The 17,215-nt window shown below is 40.6% G+C and overlaps 2 protein-coding genes across 3 annotated transcripts; both read left to right on the forward strand.

Moving 5' to 3' along the window:
* The first annotated feature begins 609 nt into the window (after positions 1-609).
* On the forward strand, positions 610-5,697 carry LOC124338018 (DNA-binding protein D-ETS-4-like). 2 transcript variants are annotated; one of them, XM_046792036.1, is made up of 4 exons: positions 610-897; positions 1,419-2,217; positions 3,395-3,904; positions 3,979-5,697. In XM_046792036.1, exons 1-4 carry the CDS (start codon positions 865-867, stop codon positions 4,353-4,355), a joined length of 1,719 nt encoding a protein of 572 aa, XP_046647992.1. In that variant the 5' UTR covers positions 610-864; the 3' UTR covers positions 4,356-5,697. The 2 variants fall into 2 exon arrangements, with proteins under 2 accessions (XP_046647992.1, XP_046647993.1); XM_046792037.1 differs by having other exon boundaries at positions 1,428-2,217.
* A 314-nt stretch (positions 5,698-6,011) lies between these two features.
* LOC124338017 (putative polypeptide N-acetylgalactosaminyltransferase 10) lies at positions 6,012-9,250 on the forward strand. Its single transcript, XM_046792035.1, has 13 exons — positions 6,012-6,539; positions 6,604-6,673; positions 6,732-6,876; positions 6,952-7,115; positions 7,202-7,390; positions 7,463-7,538; positions 7,620-7,839; positions 7,942-8,052; positions 8,132-8,266; positions 8,339-8,425; positions 8,491-8,604; positions 8,676-8,819; positions 8,884-9,250. Exons 1-13 carry the CDS (start codon positions 6,330-6,332, stop codon positions 9,058-9,060), a joined length of 1,842 nt encoding a protein of 613 aa, XP_046647991.1. The 5' UTR covers positions 6,012-6,329; the 3' UTR covers positions 9,061-9,250.
* The last annotated feature ends 7,965 nt before the right edge of the window (positions 9,251-17,215 follow it).

Consider the following 17,215-nt stretch of genomic DNA (forward strand, 5'->3'; position numbering starts at 1 on the left):
TTTTTTTTGTTTTTATTCATGGCGTCTGCAGGCGAGGAAAACACTTGTCCGCCCAGTGGGTGAAAAGACAAACAAACAGACGTCCAGGGAGGACGGCTGGGGAGGTGAACACATAACGTTTTTAGGAAAGGGGGGGGGGGCTTATGTCCTTGCTTAGATGTCGTTTTTAAAAAGGTCTGCTAGACTGTGCAGATGTGTTGCGTCTGTATCGTGCAATATATGGAAATCTCGGGACTGGATTATGTATTATATCCGATCAATATTGCATATACCAATGGTTCATGTATTTAAAAGAAAAAAGAAAATTCTTTTGACTTCATATCGGCACCTGTTGGTATAATATAACCCAAATCCTTCACACACGAGATCAAAGTTCAAAATTATAAATTTTTTTTCCGGTTGTTATAGACGTTAAAAACTTCTTTTTATACATATAAAAAAATGTTTTAACTCGACGGGCGTTTTAGCCGCCGGCCCACAACTTGGTACCCCTGACTACCAGGCACCAGGCACTACACTGTATATAGTTAGAAAATGGGAGGGCACTAATATATCAAAGAGAGAGAGAATTTTTTTTTTTTCTCCAGAGTTAGCTTTTAGTTGCTGGCTGCCGCCCACCGTGACGTCAGTCGAGTTTGGATCGTCATGAGCGCAGGTCGCTTCAAATCTCTCTCTCCTTTATAGTACACATTTCTAATATTTACTCCACCATCAAACGAATCTATATACGAAACAGATTATTCACCTTTGAATCAATCGTGGATTACTACACATTTCTCCGCACCATTTTGAAATTCAATCGAACTTCAAAAATAGACAATTTTCACCCATCTCGTGATTTCTTTTGGTGATTGCTCACGAAAAATGCTCGTCTATCCTCACAGCCCATCAGATTCGGTAAGTTTTTTTTATTTTTTAAAAATTCTTTTGGGGTTTCTTATTTTTATTTTTTGGCAAGTCTCAAACTTGTTTAACTGGAATGCCCATGTGAAAATTTTTTCTCATCGCTGATGCAGCTACAGGTGAAGCTTTCTCCTGTTCAAAAAGAAAGCCTTTGGGGGGGTTCGTGGAGAGGTTTTTTATTTTGTGTAGCTTTTTTCGGTGTTATTTCTCCGATTCTGACGTCAACAGCGACCCACTTTCTCTTTACTACTTCCCCCCTTCTTTTAGAATTGTCTTATTCCTCCCCAACCACCACCACCACCACCCCGTTTTTGATGTTTTTATCTTGTTGTTGAGGACCAAAGTTCTTGGTTCCTCGTGGTGGGCGTAGACAAAGTTGAAAATCAAAAGTTTGGAAAAGAAAAGAATTTTTTTAAACGTTGGCAAATCAAAGGGGATCGTATAAATCAGTTTTGGTCAATTTGATTGTGTAAAAATTGGTTGTTGGCTTTATATGGAATGTTGACGGCTAACAGATGGCTCAGTTGGTGCCTTGCAGCTCCACTTTCCCGCAGCCTCTGATGCAGCAGCCGCTCAATTCCGGTGCCGCCATCAACCATCAGGCAACGGTGACCACAACATTGGCGGATTTTAACACTCACCAGATCCATCAACAACAAAATTCCACTTCGTTCCTGGAAGTGCCTTACGCTACGGCCGGCGGTCAGACGGTGCCTTCGTCGCCGACATTCTCGACGTGGAATTACTCGCCTCCGTCGTACTGGTCGGATAATAATTACAACCGGTCGCCGCCTCTGGTCATCAAGAGCGAGCCGGTCGGATGCCACCAGGTGGACGAAACGGTGGCCGATTCGTCGCTGGAGGAATTGCTCGACGACTACACGTTCGATTACTACAGCAGCGACATCCAGGAGAGTCTGGAGACGGCCAGCAGCGCCATCAGCCATCAGCAGCACATCAGTAAGCCCATCATCATCAAGCAGGAAGAGGCCAGCAGCCAAGGTCACGCCCTGTTGCGCCAGTGCCTCCGCCCGGCCGCCGACGATTACCAGCAGCGCTGCCATTTGCAATTCCTCAATCAGATCGGATCGGCCATCGCAGCTCTTCCGCAACAACAACAACAACAACAGGAGATGTTGAGCATCAAAACGGAGAAATCTTCTCCGGCCAGCGGCAACGGCAACAGTGGCGGCGGCTATTGGCCCAACGGCAATCCCAACACGGCCCAGGGATTGGCTTCTGTTCTCAGTCTGGTCATGGAACAGGTCAACGAGGAAGTCCGTTCCACCTGCGAGATCCTCGGCGTTTCTCCCAGTAAGTTTTATTTTTCATTTTTCGTTCAATTCTTCTTCTCTCTGCGTTCACTTTGATTCTCCTGGTAAACGAGTTTTTATTATTATTCTGTTTTTTTGATCAAAATCTTTGCAAACGCCCTCGAGTCTTTTTGGCGTTTGATGGCGGGCCAAGGTCCCGTATATCCCGCGGCCAAAAAACTCAATCGCCTTGCGTTCCGTGCGGGAACCCCCTTTTTATTCTTTCGTCTTTTTCTTCTTCTTCTCTCCTTTTTCGAACGAAACAAAAGGGCGCCCAAAGGGAAGGTCAATCAGATGCGTGAAACCAACCAACCAGCCAGCCAACCAACGAACCCAAAAGTGAACAGATTTATATTTTTTGGCTCACGAAACCGCCCTCGTTCGACTTTTGAATAATTCATCACAGAACAAAAAAAAAAAATAAAAGATTCAGATTTTTTTGTTTTCTTCGTTCAAAATTCACGCTCGGTTACATTGTCCATCTTCTTCACGGCGAAAAAAAAAAGATGGAAGCGCTCCCGGCGGTCTATAGTGAATAAAACAGAAAAAATGGTGTCTGCAAAAGGGGATAGTCGCGTGCAAAAAAATAAAAAAAAAGCAACGCCCACTTGCACAGCTCTCTCACCCACTCTCCCCTCGAATAAGAAAAACAAAAACTGGTTCTTTATTTGTGTGGCTGTGGGATGTGATTTGAATTTTATTGAAATTTATCTATCCCAAGGTTGATGGGTTTTTTTCAAATAATTTTTTGGGGCTACTTTTGAAAATACGCGCGCATGGCCGTGACTGGTCGGTCCCTTTTTCTTTTTGCGCGCTACGTTTGCGAGGCCTTACACGGCATGAACGAGTCAAGGCTTTTTTGTCTTCTTTGTTTTTCATTCTACGTAACACACACACACAAATGGGCAAACAAATTAAATTCTAGAACCGCTCCCTTCTCTCTTTTTCTCCTCGTTTTAACCATGTCGTCATCGTCTGTTTTCGACATAACGTTCGGAAAAACCCCCCGAAAACAAAAAAGAGATTCGTACAGAATATAAACGCCCCCTAGGCGACGTGCCGTCGGTTATCCGCAGCGGTTATTCACGCCCCTCGGATATTTTAAAAATCTTAGTCTGTATGATATTGCCATCTAGCGGTGAAATAATAATTAATTGATTAATTTTTGAATGAAATAGATCCGAGCCAGTGGTCGGTGGATGATGTCAGAGCTTGGCTGTTGTGGACGTCTAGACAGTGCGCCTTGGGCCCTTTCCCGCTGGAACGATTCCACATGGAAGGAGCCGTGCTGGTGGCATTGACGGAAGAAGAATTCCGTTCCAGAGCGCCACAAGGTGGAGACACTCTCTACGCCAAATTGGACATTTGGCGCTCGGCTTGGAACCAGCGATCGGCGGCGGCGGCTGCGGCGGCCAAAGCGGCCGCCACCCCATCGACCCCCATGGGCGTGCCAACAATCCAGGTGGACGAACCCTGTGCGGATATGAGCGACCTGCTGGCGTGCTGGATCAACACCACGCAGGATCTCCAACAACCGCAACAATGCTCTTCCGGCAACAACAACATGCTCTCGGTCGGACAGCACCTGCTGGCCGTTCCCAGTCCAGCATCAACCTCATCCCAACGCGGAGCCCTTTCTCCCTATTCGGATCACACGCATTCCGGCTCGGAAGACATGGCCTCTGAAAGTACGTCGAAAAAATTTGAATTTTATAAAAAATTAAATTAAATTGAAATTAATCAATTGTTATAATGAAATTAGTGGAGGAAATTGAAGACGAGGAAGACGACGAGGAGCGGGCAGGATCATCGGCTTCGTGCCGGACGGGACAAGCCACTGCGCCAGCGCCATCTCCCAACGGTTCGCACATTCACCTGTGGCAGTTTCTGAAAGAATTGCTGTCGCAGCCGACCGTTCACGGCTCGGCCATTCGCTGGCTGGACCGACAGAGGGGCGTGTTCAAAATCGAGGACAGCGTTCGGGTTGCCAAATTGTGGGGCAAGCGTAAAAACCGGCCGGCCATGAACTACGACAAGCTCAGCCGCTCCATCCGCCAATACTATCGTAAAGGCATCATGAAAAAGACGGAGCGGTCGCAGAGACTCGTCTACCAGTTCTGCCAGCCTTACGCTCTCTAAAAAAACAAAAATTCACGCACGATAAAACCAAGACGAGAGAGAGAAAACAACCAGGGTTCCATTTTTACGTGTAGTTTTTAATTAGATTTTTTGTACCGCTCTTTAACTCGTTTGACAGTTAAAGATTACCAGCGGTTTACAAAATTTTTAAGTTCGTTTCTTGATTTTATTTTTTCAAAGATCTGGTTGTCGTCTGCTCGTCTGGTTTCTCTTTTTCCCTTAAAAAGAGAAGAAATTGTGTTGCGCTCTTAAAATTTTGCAAAACAAAATATGCCCTCAATTGTTATTTTGAACCCGTTCGTTTGTCCAGATGGAAGGTAATTTCCATCTCTTGTTTGAAACAACTTCCTCGTTTTTGTCCCGCGTCGTCGTCGCCGAATTCCCTTTTTCTGTCTCGTCTGTGTGTCGTGTTTCCAGATTTTTTTTTTTTAAATTGTTGCCCGGTTACTGACCGTTTCGTTACCCCCCAATTCTATTTTGAACGACATCCATTCGTTATTATCTCGTGACTATAGGCCAATTTCTTCCGCACGTTTTCCCCCCTTTTTGTAGCGCCGGTGTTTACTTCCATCGGCAGCTCGGGGGAGGTGAATCTGATTGGTCGATTTGCGCAAGTTTGTCACGGGAGAGAATCGATTGTCGTTTGCTTAGATGTCCGGGGGTCATCGACTGTTTCAGAATGGGCGATTTTTCTGTGTCCCATATATCTATGATATATTGCGTTCGGTAAGTTCCATGAACAACCGCATTCACTTGTGTTATAACCCCGACAAAGTTGTCCCGCATTATCTCCCAAGTGTCTTATTATATTCACATATTTTTCTGGTTTTTATTATCCACAACAATTTCGAAAATATCTTTATATTTTTCTCCTCCCCCGTCGTCATATTATATCTCGTGTGTCAAGATTGCAGTTAGCAGTCTTAACCAAATAATTTTTTTTTATTTTAAATCCATCACGATGTGTCTTTTTTAAACAAACAAAAGAAAATAATAAGTGTTGTAATATCTCTCCTTTATTATACCTCTGGACGATTTAATCCGCTCACAGTGCGAGTCAGGATTTTATCTTTATCAATTGTTATAATTTTTTAAAATTTCGTTGCCGTACGTGTGGCGATTGGAATCATCGGGGAGTGGAGCTGGAAACTTTATTTCGCCGTTTTGTTTCATTTGTGTTTTGAATTTTTTTGAAAATGTGGTGATGGTGTGCCTTTTTTTTTGTTTTCCAAACTATTTGGCCTTAACTTTTATTATGTTCTTGGAAGAAAAAATATGCGAATCTTTTTTTGTATCGTGGATGAGAAAATATCACGCAATAAAACAGATGATATAAGTATAAGCAACCAGCACGTTGTATGAGGTGTGACTAGGTCCGAACACTTCACGGTCAATAAAAATCGCACCGTTTTCCCTTTTGGACGTGTGAACGTGTTCCATTGGTAAACCGCAACTGCAGCTGTGGCTCTTAGTAGTAAGTAAAGGATATACAGTTAATTGCGGAAACGGCTCGTAACTTGCTTAATCATCCATTTTCTCAATAAAACCTGAGTGAAAGTGGGCGACAAGTGCAGCACCAGTTGAAAAAGGAACTTCTTTTCTCATTTCTATTTTGTTGTCATGGTAGCCTAGCGGCCAGTCAATGAACTGTACTCCATTCCTCTGCCCAACAATATAAAAACCTGTTTCTGTTGATATTCGTAACTTGGTGTGTGTGTTTGTGTATTCTAGACTTTCCTGTTCACATCGTCGCTGTGTGTGTATGTCTGTTATCTGCGACCGTGATCTTAAAACGAAAATTGAGGGGGGGATGTGCACCGCAGTTGCGTGTCTGGAGACCAGCTGAATATTTGTCGTAAAATACACGTAAGCTTAGTGACAGTTTAGACTTCTCCAGCCCAGTGTGTTGTCGAAACCTGTCTGACTCTCGGGTCTTTATGCGCCGGCTGTAGTCTAACTCGTCTCAGGTAGAGAATGCCCGCCATCACATTTTCGAGAAGACATCATCGCTTGGCCATTCGAATTTTACTCTTCTGTGTGGCATCTGGGCTTGTGTTGGTCTTTGTACTTTCGAAAGGGGGAGATGTTGTCAATAAGGTTGATATCGAAGGTAAAGCTGCCTGGCTCAAAGACTCGATAGCCAACTTGCCCATATATCAGGAGGATACTAGAGAATTTTGGCAGGTAAATTGTTGAATCATTTATTTACGCAGCATGTTCAAGTAACCACTTGTTTTTTAATTTGTAGAAAACACATTCCTCGAAAAAAATTGACTGGCACAACCACAAGCAAATTGAACAAGAATCCAAACAGACTGGTATAAATTGCAGAATCATTTCAAAATTGTACATTTCTAACCAATGTCTTAATACTAGGCCCTGGAGAACAAGGACTGGCCTTCTACCTTTCACCTGAAGATGAAAAAATCAAAGACTCTTTGTACAAGGTCAATGGCTTCAATGCACTTGTCAGTGATAGAATCAATCTCAACCGAACACTGAAAGACATCAGACATCCAGAGTATGTATACTTTCTCTTCATTTGTTTGCTTGGTATATTTTGGTTATATTAATAGATATTATTTGTTTTTAACAGTTGCAAGGCGCAAAATTATTTAGAAGATCTCCCAACTGCAAGTATTGTCGTACCATTCCATAATGAACACTTTTCAGTATTGCTTCGGACGGCGTACAGCGCATTGAACCGAGCTCCTGCCAATCTTTTGGAAGTCATTTTAGTTGACGACGCATCTACTAAAGGTATACCGTCTATTTTTTTTCCCCAGCAAAATTTATTAATGAGCCTCCATATATAGTAGTAGTTAATGATTTATTCATTTCTACAGAGCACAGTAAAAAACCTTTGGATGACTACGTCACCCAGCACATGCCCAGAGTAAGGGTCATTCATCTGGCCGAAAGATCCGGTCTTATCCGCGCTCGAATGGCAGGAGCTCGTCGCGCCAAAGGCGACGTCATCATTTTTCTCGATTCCCATTCGGAGGCGAATGTCAATTGGCTTCCTCCTTTATTAGGTAATCGCCCAATTACTCCTTCCCCCAATCCGTATTGTGAATTGATGGATCGATTTTGGAATATTGATTTAGATCCCATTGCTGAAGACTACCGGACGGTCGTCTGCCCTTTTATAGACGTTATCGATTTTGAAACATTCGCCTACAGGTACAAATAGGAGCCGTTTCTCATCATTACAGTGGGTTCCCCGGAAATAATATAACAGTATATATTGTAATTCAATGCCAGAGCTCAAGATGAAGGGGCCCGTGGAGCTTTCGACTGGGAATTTTTTTACAAACGACTGCCGTTGCTCCCAGATGATTTGAAACATCCTGCACGACCGTTCAAAAGCCCGGTCATGGCTGGCGGACTCTTTGCCATAAGCAAAAAATTCTTTTTCGAACTGGGCGGTTACGACGAAGGCTTGGAAATTTGGGGCGGCGAGCAATACGAACTTTCTTTCAAAGTAATGCGATTTGTTTATTTTTCCCGTCTGTTTTTTTTCTTTTCTTTTTGTGGTTGATCACTTGCTCTTTCAAGCTGCTAACTATTTATTCCAAACTATCAGATATGGCAGTGCGGTGGTCAGATGTTTGACGCCCCTTGTTCTAGAATCGGGCACATTTACCGGAAATATGCTCCCTTTCCAAACAGCGCCAAAGGCGATTTCGTCGGCAGGGTATGTTACAGTAGATGCATTTATAATTGATGGGATCCCAACAGATCTGTTAATCTTGCGGATTTGGTTCGGTTTTCAGAATTACAAACGTGTGGCCGAAGTCTGGATGGACGAGTACAAAGAATATTTGTACAAGCGGCGTCCCCAATACCGCAACCTAGAAGTCGGTGATTTATCATCCCAGACCGAAATTCGTGAGCGTCTTCAGTGCAAGGTAGACGATTCTCATGTTCTTCATGTGTGTAACGAGACGCAACGATGTAATGAATTTCGTTTGAAATTTCAGACATTCAAGTGGTTCATGACAAACATTGCCTTCGATTTACCAAAGAAATATCCGCCCATCGAACCTCCAGATTTCGCTTCCGGAGAGGTTTTTATTACATTTACGGGGAAATTATTGTTGAGCCGAAATTCATCAAGTTTTATTGGTTCTAGATTCGAAGCAAAGCCGATTCCACTTTATGTGTGGACACTCAATTCAAAAAGGAAAACGAGCGCTTTAATTTAGAGCAGTGCGTTAAAGATGGTTCTGGGAGATCAGGTGAACAGGTAAATATTTTAAAAGTTTATTCCAATAAAAAGAAAATTAAGTCTGATGTCAACTGCTCCGTGTCTTTTAGCAATTTGCTTTGACGTGGCACAAAGATATTCGACCGCACAAGAGAACCATGTGTTGGGACGTTTCGAGCCTTGATGCTCAGGCACCCGTTCTACTTTGGGGTTGTCATGGTTCCCAAGGAAATCAACTTTGGCGTTACGATCCGGTAGGAATTTGAATTAAATTAATTTTACAAATCTTTTATTAAAATACGAAATTTTTTAATGAAGGAAACTCTGCAATTGATTCATGGTGGAAATCCTCGTTGCCTGGATTGTGATCCCGGACGCAAAGAGCTTTTTGTTGCTACTTGTAACAGTGAGTCCCCGACACAGCGCTGGACGTTTGAACGGTTCAACCAAACCGCATTATTGCGCTGGAACAAAGCCGGGATAGATGAAGTTTAAATTTGAAAATGTTGCTAAACGTTTTTTGTTTGATGATTAACATTTATTTTCCTGTTTTCTCCCAAAAAATCGAAGCAGCTTGCTTCTCATTGTATTTTGCTTTTACATTCCCGTTTGTTGATATGAAGCATGTTTAAGCTAAAGGGGTGTGCCATCAGACCTTAATTAATACAGTTTGTGCCTTACAAGATTGTTGGTGGATTATGGTTTTCTCTTGGTTTGCGACTACCGATCGTTGGTCCAACTGCTAGATTTCATCAAGATAAGTTATCGTTGTCATACCAAGATTGAGAAAATTTCTAGCTCGAAAAGAACTGGGAAAAACAAAGACTGAATCCAATTAATGCGGCAGTCATATGCTTGAAGGTAATAAGACGCAGAACCGTGTGGATCGACCACTGAATACTTTATTGCCATAGAGTCTAGTATCACTATACAATTCATTAAACTATAGTTTAATAACTACGGTTTAATAACTATTTTAAAAGATGCGCATTATTAAAGACTATAATTGGTAATTTTTTAAATCCAATCCCTCGATCACAAGAGGACGAAAAACAGTGGGTGCCAACTTGCACACTACTCTAATTGCCCCACTCTCCCCAAATATTAAAATTACCAACACGGCAACACCATTCATATTTAAAAATTAGTATGTTTTAATTAAGCAGCATGAGGTATGACGCAAACGACAAGCACAAGCAGTCAAAATTCGTTAAAGCAGTACGTAATTTCTCTACTAGGTGGTGCCATGCTGATAAAGAATAATTGCGGCTTTTTTTTTAAATGGTGTCACCCACAGATGTTTGTTCATTTAATGCCAGTAATGCGGAAATGTAGGCCAAGAAAACAAAATTTTTATAAAATTTTAATTCAATGTAGTCTGAATTACGTATTCAATTCGGTGATAATTTTCGCATAAGATGAAAATCTATCGGGTAACTGTGTACGTAACGTAGCCTAACGTAAATAATGAAATAAAAAATTTTCTTATGACAATCATCACTCCAGTTTTTCCACCCGTTAGATGGAAGGAAATCAATCGAGTTCAATTAATCAATAGAATGTCGTGTGAATCAATGGAATGGAAATAAGACAAATTATAAAGGACCCTTATAAATTCGTCAGACGTTAACACTGAAAACAGGTCCAAGAGCTGAATTTATTAATTTTATTCCGAATTAACATATCCATCCATCTCAGCCACATCTGGTTTTATTCCCTTATAGATATATCTATTATTATTATCACATCGACGTATATAAGAACGATTCTTCTTCGGTTCATTTAAGATAAAAAGGAACCAAAAATGGTTCAACCCAAATCGCCTTATAATAAACCTCCCCACAAAATGTTACACATTTTATAAATAACATATATAGAGTTGCGCATGTAAAACTGATTAGTTAGGAATATCTCTGAACATGATGGGGAGGATTCTCAAGGGAACAAGAATCTACAAGAGATGAATAGATAAACCAAAAAAAAAAAATCTTCCCAATTCCAGGCCACATCATCAACAGGGCGATGTGGTCATCCCAAAAGTTCAAAACAAGTTTTCATTGGATTTATATCTCTCGTCTGAGAAGATGAGTAACAAGTTTGTTGGTTCTCGACGGCATTCATCAAATATTTCCATCGGCCATCAAATTAATTTTCTAGAAGAACAAAAAAAAAATTGGTCAACGCGACTAAAGCACAAACCAACACCTCTCCATGCCCGTTTAAAGTTGAACAAACAAGTTCTGTGCGGTTGTCCAACTGGCACGGCAAAACTTGGGTATAAGCTATAGATCCTTGAAATATATATATATACGTACATACATATTTTCTCGGATAATAAATGTAGTGTATATGTTCAGCTGCCGCAGTGTGACCTGCCAAAAGCTCGAAAATGATAAGAAGTTTTCTCCCGGATTTTTATTTCAGCGACATGTTTGCGTATAAACCCATCGCGCTAGGGCGCACACAGAACGTGAATTTTGGTGAAAACACGTACACAACCTATCACGCTCATGAATCTAGTAGACACGTATACATTAAAATAAGGGCGGAGTCCCAAGTTGACGATGTCAATTCCATACGAAATGGAAATCAAATTCCTATTCGATTCAAATGAAAAATATACAGCTCATTTAACGATGTTAATCAAGCAATGGCTTGTTGTGACGAAATTGCGCTCCTTAATGGACTACACGTGCAAGCGACGTAGGATATATGTGTGTTATGACACAATCGACTCTTATACATATAAATATATATACGATCGTTCAACAATCAACACTCTCGGAATTCTTATCTATTGGCGTCGAGAGCTGGGAATGCGTCACACCATTCACGACACCCAAAATGGCCCATTCACTCGACTGAGATTGTGAATAAGATTTACGATGGCCAGAGTGACTCCAGAAAGACCTCACAGCACGAGTTCTATATATCTAAACTGTCTTTTTAGCCTTGTCTTGGACCCTTTTTTTTCCTTTTTTTTTTTATTTTTGTGAGAGTATACAAGAACTTTGTGTCTATAATATACCATGCTGCTATTTTGTAAGATTTACCTGACTCACTGCCATGTATAACTTGCGCTCTACAGCTTGCGGTGAAGGGGAGATGTCATCAGGGCAATGACTTGAATGTATCTAGAGGTCCTTTTTGGCGTTGTCTTAACGCCCCGTAACCGTTCCGTGTTTAACAACTGACATGTTCCGCCAGCACCGTGGCCAAAATGCTTTATAGACGACGCCGTGGGCGGTCACTTATTTATAGCAAAAATATAAGGAGAGAGAAATGCTGAGAGCGACTGTACAGAGTGTCACAAGGAACCGCTTACAACGTTGAAACAGTATATACGGACAAGAAAGTTTATTTTGTTTTGATCTTAATGACTTCAATTTCGCAAATCGCTCAATAAGGGTTGAGCGTCGATTGAGCCTGAAATCATTTCAAAATCAAATCGGAGATGATCAAATGATTTAAGTATATGATAATAGGTTTTCCGCTAAATTGGAGTTGGATACATCAGCCCAAAGTTACTTATAAGCGCCTATATAAGAGAATAAAAATGTGTTAGCAGGTTGAATTAATGACGATGTGCTGACTTTTGGAGCTTTCTCTTCTTCCTACAGCCAGTTTGGGAATCCATACTATATACTAGACACAAACACGCAAGAAACTCTATGGAGACCTTTTTCTCATGGCTGCCCGGCTCTGACATGTGACAACAACATGTCAGCATGATATGCTTGCCGCGGCCAAGCACAAAGAATTCCAAATGCTCATCCAGTCGTCTCCTCTCGTCGGTATCTAGGCAGCGAAAATGCTATATATCTCGACTCATATCGATCCATCCAGCAAGATAGGTGAAAGTCACATTTTTTCGACTACCTCATTTTTAGTGGTAGCATTATTATAATGTGCGTCGTCCAGTGGGATGTACCCACTGGACGTGCTTGGCTGGCCAGCTAGATGAGGCGAGACGACTACTACATGAACCCAATCAATCTTTCTTCTAGATATGGGTGTACAATAGGGGTTTTGGGGGTTTCATTACAAAGAAAAACTGGTAAATGGCATGTTGCAATGCAACAGATTACATTTCACCAGCTGCTGCTGCTGCTGCTGAGCTGCTGTGGAGATCTAAAAAGTGAGAGGAATGTTATTTCCCAGAAACAAAAAAAAGTTGTATAGCTATAAATTCGGGAATCAAATTTTCAACATGTTTTTATATGTAGTCGGAGTTTATTTATTTTGTCAATATTTGTGTCGTCCGAACGTAACAGGAGATGTTGAATAACAACAGTATAAATTTTGTTTTATTTGAATTTTTATTTGATTTTTTTTATTAAAAAAAAGGATTTATACTTATATGGTATTAAGGACGAATTCGTATACGCGTGTACGTGCTGGCTGCAGGATAAAAAAATTTTAATTTTTGCAAATCATATCGTCCTTGAGTTGGTGGAGAATTGTTTTCATTGTTTACTTAACGTTTCGCAAGTGCTGGCCATGATGATGGTGTAAATTTGTGTACATTGGCGCATTTTGTTTGACGAGAAATTTTCCCACATTTTCAATAGTTCAAATGTGGCGCCATAGGAAATGTGTAAAGAAAACCTTCACAATCTTTTTGAAATTAAATTGACATCAATAAATCCTGAATCGAGCTTTCATTTTCTTTATTGATTTACCTTTTTTGATATTATATATTCCAGAATTACTTAAATTCTCTTAAAAATCCGAAACAAAATTACTGTTTCTAAATTTAACAATTTTCCTAGAATTCTAAAAAAAGTAATGCGCCTAGCAACAGCTTCTTAAAACATTATTACTGACGAAAGAACGCAGTTATGTAACCTCCGACTCGAGTGAACTTCCAAAATGGAACTCACGACGAGACAACACTCGAAAAAGCTAAAGAGAAAAAAAAGCTAGAGTCATCCGATATTTATACGAGACTCTTCAGAGGCCAGTTGGGTCGTTGTCTAGTATATATACATATAATACATAATAATTTGTAATTGTAAACCGTCCCAATAGTAACGGATCGGTCAGGTAGGTAGGTCACTTAGTCCACGAGATGGGGAATATAAGAAAACATTTTAAAATGGAAAAAACAAAAATTTAATCGACTGCGGTGTATAGTTTATAATGCTATGTATATACGGTTGAGCTGCACGATATCCTACTCTCCGCGGGTCGGTTGGAGAAAACGTGCGCCTGACTGCCGCGATTCCGTTTTAGGTATTTTCAACTATTTTATATAAATGTATAGGAAACACTTTTGAACCTATTGAGTGAGTCTATAATAGCTCAGGGAGGTCTCAACAACTGATGTGGATGGCGCGCGGTTGTATATACAGTTAAGATCGACTTTAGAAAACTGATATGCAAATGGCAGAGCACTCTGTCCAACTTTTGAAAAAGACAACCAAAAGAAAAACAAAAAAAAACAATGGAAATAAATAACCGGCAGCACGGGTGGGGAGGGCGATCAGACATTCATCACAAGGAGAATAAAAAAAAAAACAAAGGAAAAAAACAACTTGAATGGACAACAAAATTGGACATCTACAAAAACTTGAACTCCTAAATTTCGATAAATCGACTAGACGTTTGTTGTGTATGTCTCAACCTATTTGTCATGGCCTCGCGGGAATCATGCGACCGTGAGATACAGCCCACACTGCTGCTGCCCGGCTCGTATAAATGCGCGCGCTATATATCAGCAGTACTAAATCTGTCTAATTATAATGACGGCTAAAAGATTGTCGTCCAGAGAGTCAGCGCGCGGAGAGAACCAAATAATATACGACCAAAAAACCAGTCTTTTCAGTTCATTAGGGTCAACCAGCTGTTTTCCAGCATATGATTTCGTTTCCCTTTTTTTGTTTTGTTTTTCTCGTCCCTTTTGGTTTTATCCTGACGGACCGTCAAGTGCATCACGTGCGTTTTACCATAACTATCGCTAACGACCAGCGGTTGTTGGTTGGTTGGTCGGGTCGTTTTTTTTCGGTCGGTCGGAAATTTGTGCGACTTTTGGCGTTGCGTGACACGCGATTTGTACTCAATAAATAATAACACAACGCGCATAAGTTTCTCCGGTGCGGAATTACATCCGTCAGCTCTTTTTGACCCAGTCACGGAATCGATGAAATCACAAAAAGCACACATATGTATATAAAAAGTCATAAATATAATGCGGAGAAAATGTAGTAATGAAACAAACAAACAAACACATTCCATGACTTTTGAGCACTTGAAATCAGATGCAGTCGCCCACCGCATCAAATGGAAAAGGTTAAAAAAAAAACTTGGCCAGTTTTCTATATACTTGAATACATAAGAGGTTTTTATACGGTTGTTCGTGATTACCTCAATAACGCCCAATGGACGTGTGCTGAACCGTCCAAAAACATTTGCAAATGACGCAATATTATAATATAGTAGTATATAGCCGACATAACTGAACCGGCAAATTTGTTCGCGTTTGTCGACTATGTATTTATTATTATTTGTTCCAATGTTCCAGCTCTTAATGATATTCATAGATTTTTTTGGCTGTTTTATTCATTTTTATTAGGCGGCGACCTGCATGCAGCACCAATGTCGACCATATTTGGGTCACATATAGACCAGCAAAGACATTTCTTGTTCATTCCTTTTTTATACTTTGCCTTATCTAAATGTATTATGCTTCTCGGATGTGTGTACATTTGATTGTCAAAATGTGGTGCACTGTCATCGCCTCTATATATATGCGATTCATTGATAAGCGTTTACGTGTTAAGTATATTTCTAAAAAAAAACAAAAAAGAACATGACTAATGATTTATTCTTTACATATAGTATCATCGCCAGTGCTGCGCAATTGCGGATGAATCCAGATATGGGCAGGTTCGAATTCACGCGCGGTTTATTTAAAAAAAAACACCTTTTTTCCATTTGAAATTTTAAATTGAAATGGACAAGTCGCGCCCATTCTACTTTAATATTTCTCGGAAATATCAATTGAAAGATCAAAATATCCTTTTTATTTCTTTTGTTTTTTTTGTTTCTCGATCGATCACGCGCATTATAATTCATTTCAAACGTGTCGCATTATACCGCGCGCGGATTTTCTCCACTGATGCGTGATGTATTCACGTGACGACAGCAATGAGACTCTATATACACACGCCCATCACCAGCTGTGTAGAGCGCGGGCGCCAAAATTTGAAAAACATGTACGTCTATAAGATGAGGGAAACCGATGACGCGTGTAAAATATAAGCAGCCCTGTAACACAGGTGGACGAGAAGAGGATAGCTACGATGAAAGTTTCTTCAAGTATTATTTTTTTTTCTTTTCTAGCTCTTATCCAGAATAACTTGGCACCTATTCAAGACGCAGGCGCAAACTATTCCTTATCCCCCCCCCCCCCACGAAAATATGTAAATGATGAGAATAATAGCTCGAGCATAGCACACATATAAGAAGAAGTCATAGGTGATGATATAATAATAATACGAAAACGAGCAGCTGATGGTTGGAACTTATTGTTTGGTCAGAGTCAACATGCATACATATATAAGCGGAGCTATACGGGCCTCTCCGAATCAACCTGGCTGAATCAGCACTTATTATTTATTCTGATATTCTTGACTGTGCTGGCTGCTGCTAAAGACGCGCGGGGACGACCGTGAAGTGAAGAAGAAAAAAAAAAGATTTTTTGAGGACCGTGGAATTCCTCCGACTCTCTTTTTTAGGTTTTGTTTTTTTCTTTTGAATATAATATACGACGACTCCATTATTCCGTGAATTCTTTTCTCTCTTTCTTTCTTTTTTCTTTTCCTTCTATTATCTTTATGCCACTTTAAAATGCAGTTCTTCTTGTTCTTCATTTTCTTTTTTTGTTTTGTTGGTCTCCTAAAGTGAGTGCAAGGTAGAAAAATAGAGAGAGAGAGAGAGAGAGAGAGACAAAGATGTTGTTTTTGAGAGGGGAAAAAAAGAATAGAAAAGAAAATGAAATAAAAAGGGCCATTGGGTTTATAGAAAGTCGCGGCGCGGAGATTTATACAAAAGCCGCTTTGCGCAGCGGGCATATGACATTTATGATGGATTGGACTTGCACATCCATCACGCTGCAATCGATTATTATTATAGTATACGTGCGCCCGCGTGCATCTATCTCTCTCTCTCTCTCCTTCTTTCTCCACACTGATGCTGACCTCATCTTCGCCAAAACGGAGCGCAGATATTTTATTTATTGTTTGATGTATTCTAGCTCTTATCTTATATTTTGGTCGAAACCACACACACACACACGCACACCAAAAATATACAAAAAGGACATCCCAGCAGCACATTTCTTTCTAATAATCGTCGCGATAAATTTGTTTGTTAATGACTGGGCAAATATCTAAACAAAGCTTTCTCGCTCGTATATACATATAAAGGGCAATCTAAACGTGTCGACCCGTTAATTCTCACACGAATATAAAAGGCGAAACAAAACAGGGGGCCCATCGACACAAATCTCAAAGGAAATGAACCAGCAACACCCAGAAAAAGAAAAAAACGGACAAACGGACAAACACTCTCGAAGGAAAGATCGTCTGTTGAAAAAAACAACCTCGTCATCAACTCTCCTCGAGAAAGTCTCAACTTGACAAGAAAA

The sequence above is a fragment of the Daphnia pulicaria genome, chromosome 4 (genome assembly GCF_021234035.1).
Source record: "Daphnia pulicaria isolate SC F1-1A chromosome 4, SC_F0-13Bv2, whole genome shotgun sequence".
Classification (NCBI taxonomy): Eukaryota; Metazoa; Arthropoda; class Branchiopoda; order Diplostraca; family Daphniidae; genus Daphnia; species Daphnia pulicaria.

Bases quoted from the DNA above. Each gene is read 5' to 3' on its own strand.
- LOC124338018 (XM_046792036.1), top strand. From the start codon at position 865: ATGCTCGTCTATCCTCACAGCCCATCAGATTCG. The intron at 2,218-3,394 runs GTAAGTTTTATT...TGAATGAAATAG, and splicing joins GATCCTCGGCGTTTCTCCCA to ATCCGAGCCAGTGGTCGGTG. The intron at 3,905-3,978 runs GTACGTCGAAAA...TAATGAAATTAG, and splicing joins GGAAGACATGGCCTCTGAAA to TGGAGGAAATTGAAGACGAG.
- LOC124338017 (XM_046792035.1), top strand. From the start codon at position 6,330: ATGCCCGCCATCACATTTTCGAGAAGACATCATCGCTTGGCCATTCGA. The intron at 7,116-7,201 runs GTATACCGTCTA...TCATTTCTACAG, and splicing joins TGACGACGCATCTACTAAAG to AGCACAGTAAAAAACCTTTG. The intron at 8,267-8,338 runs GTAGACGATTCT...TTGAAATTTCAG, and splicing joins GTGAGCGTCTTCAGTGCAAG to ACATTCAAGTGGTTCATGAC.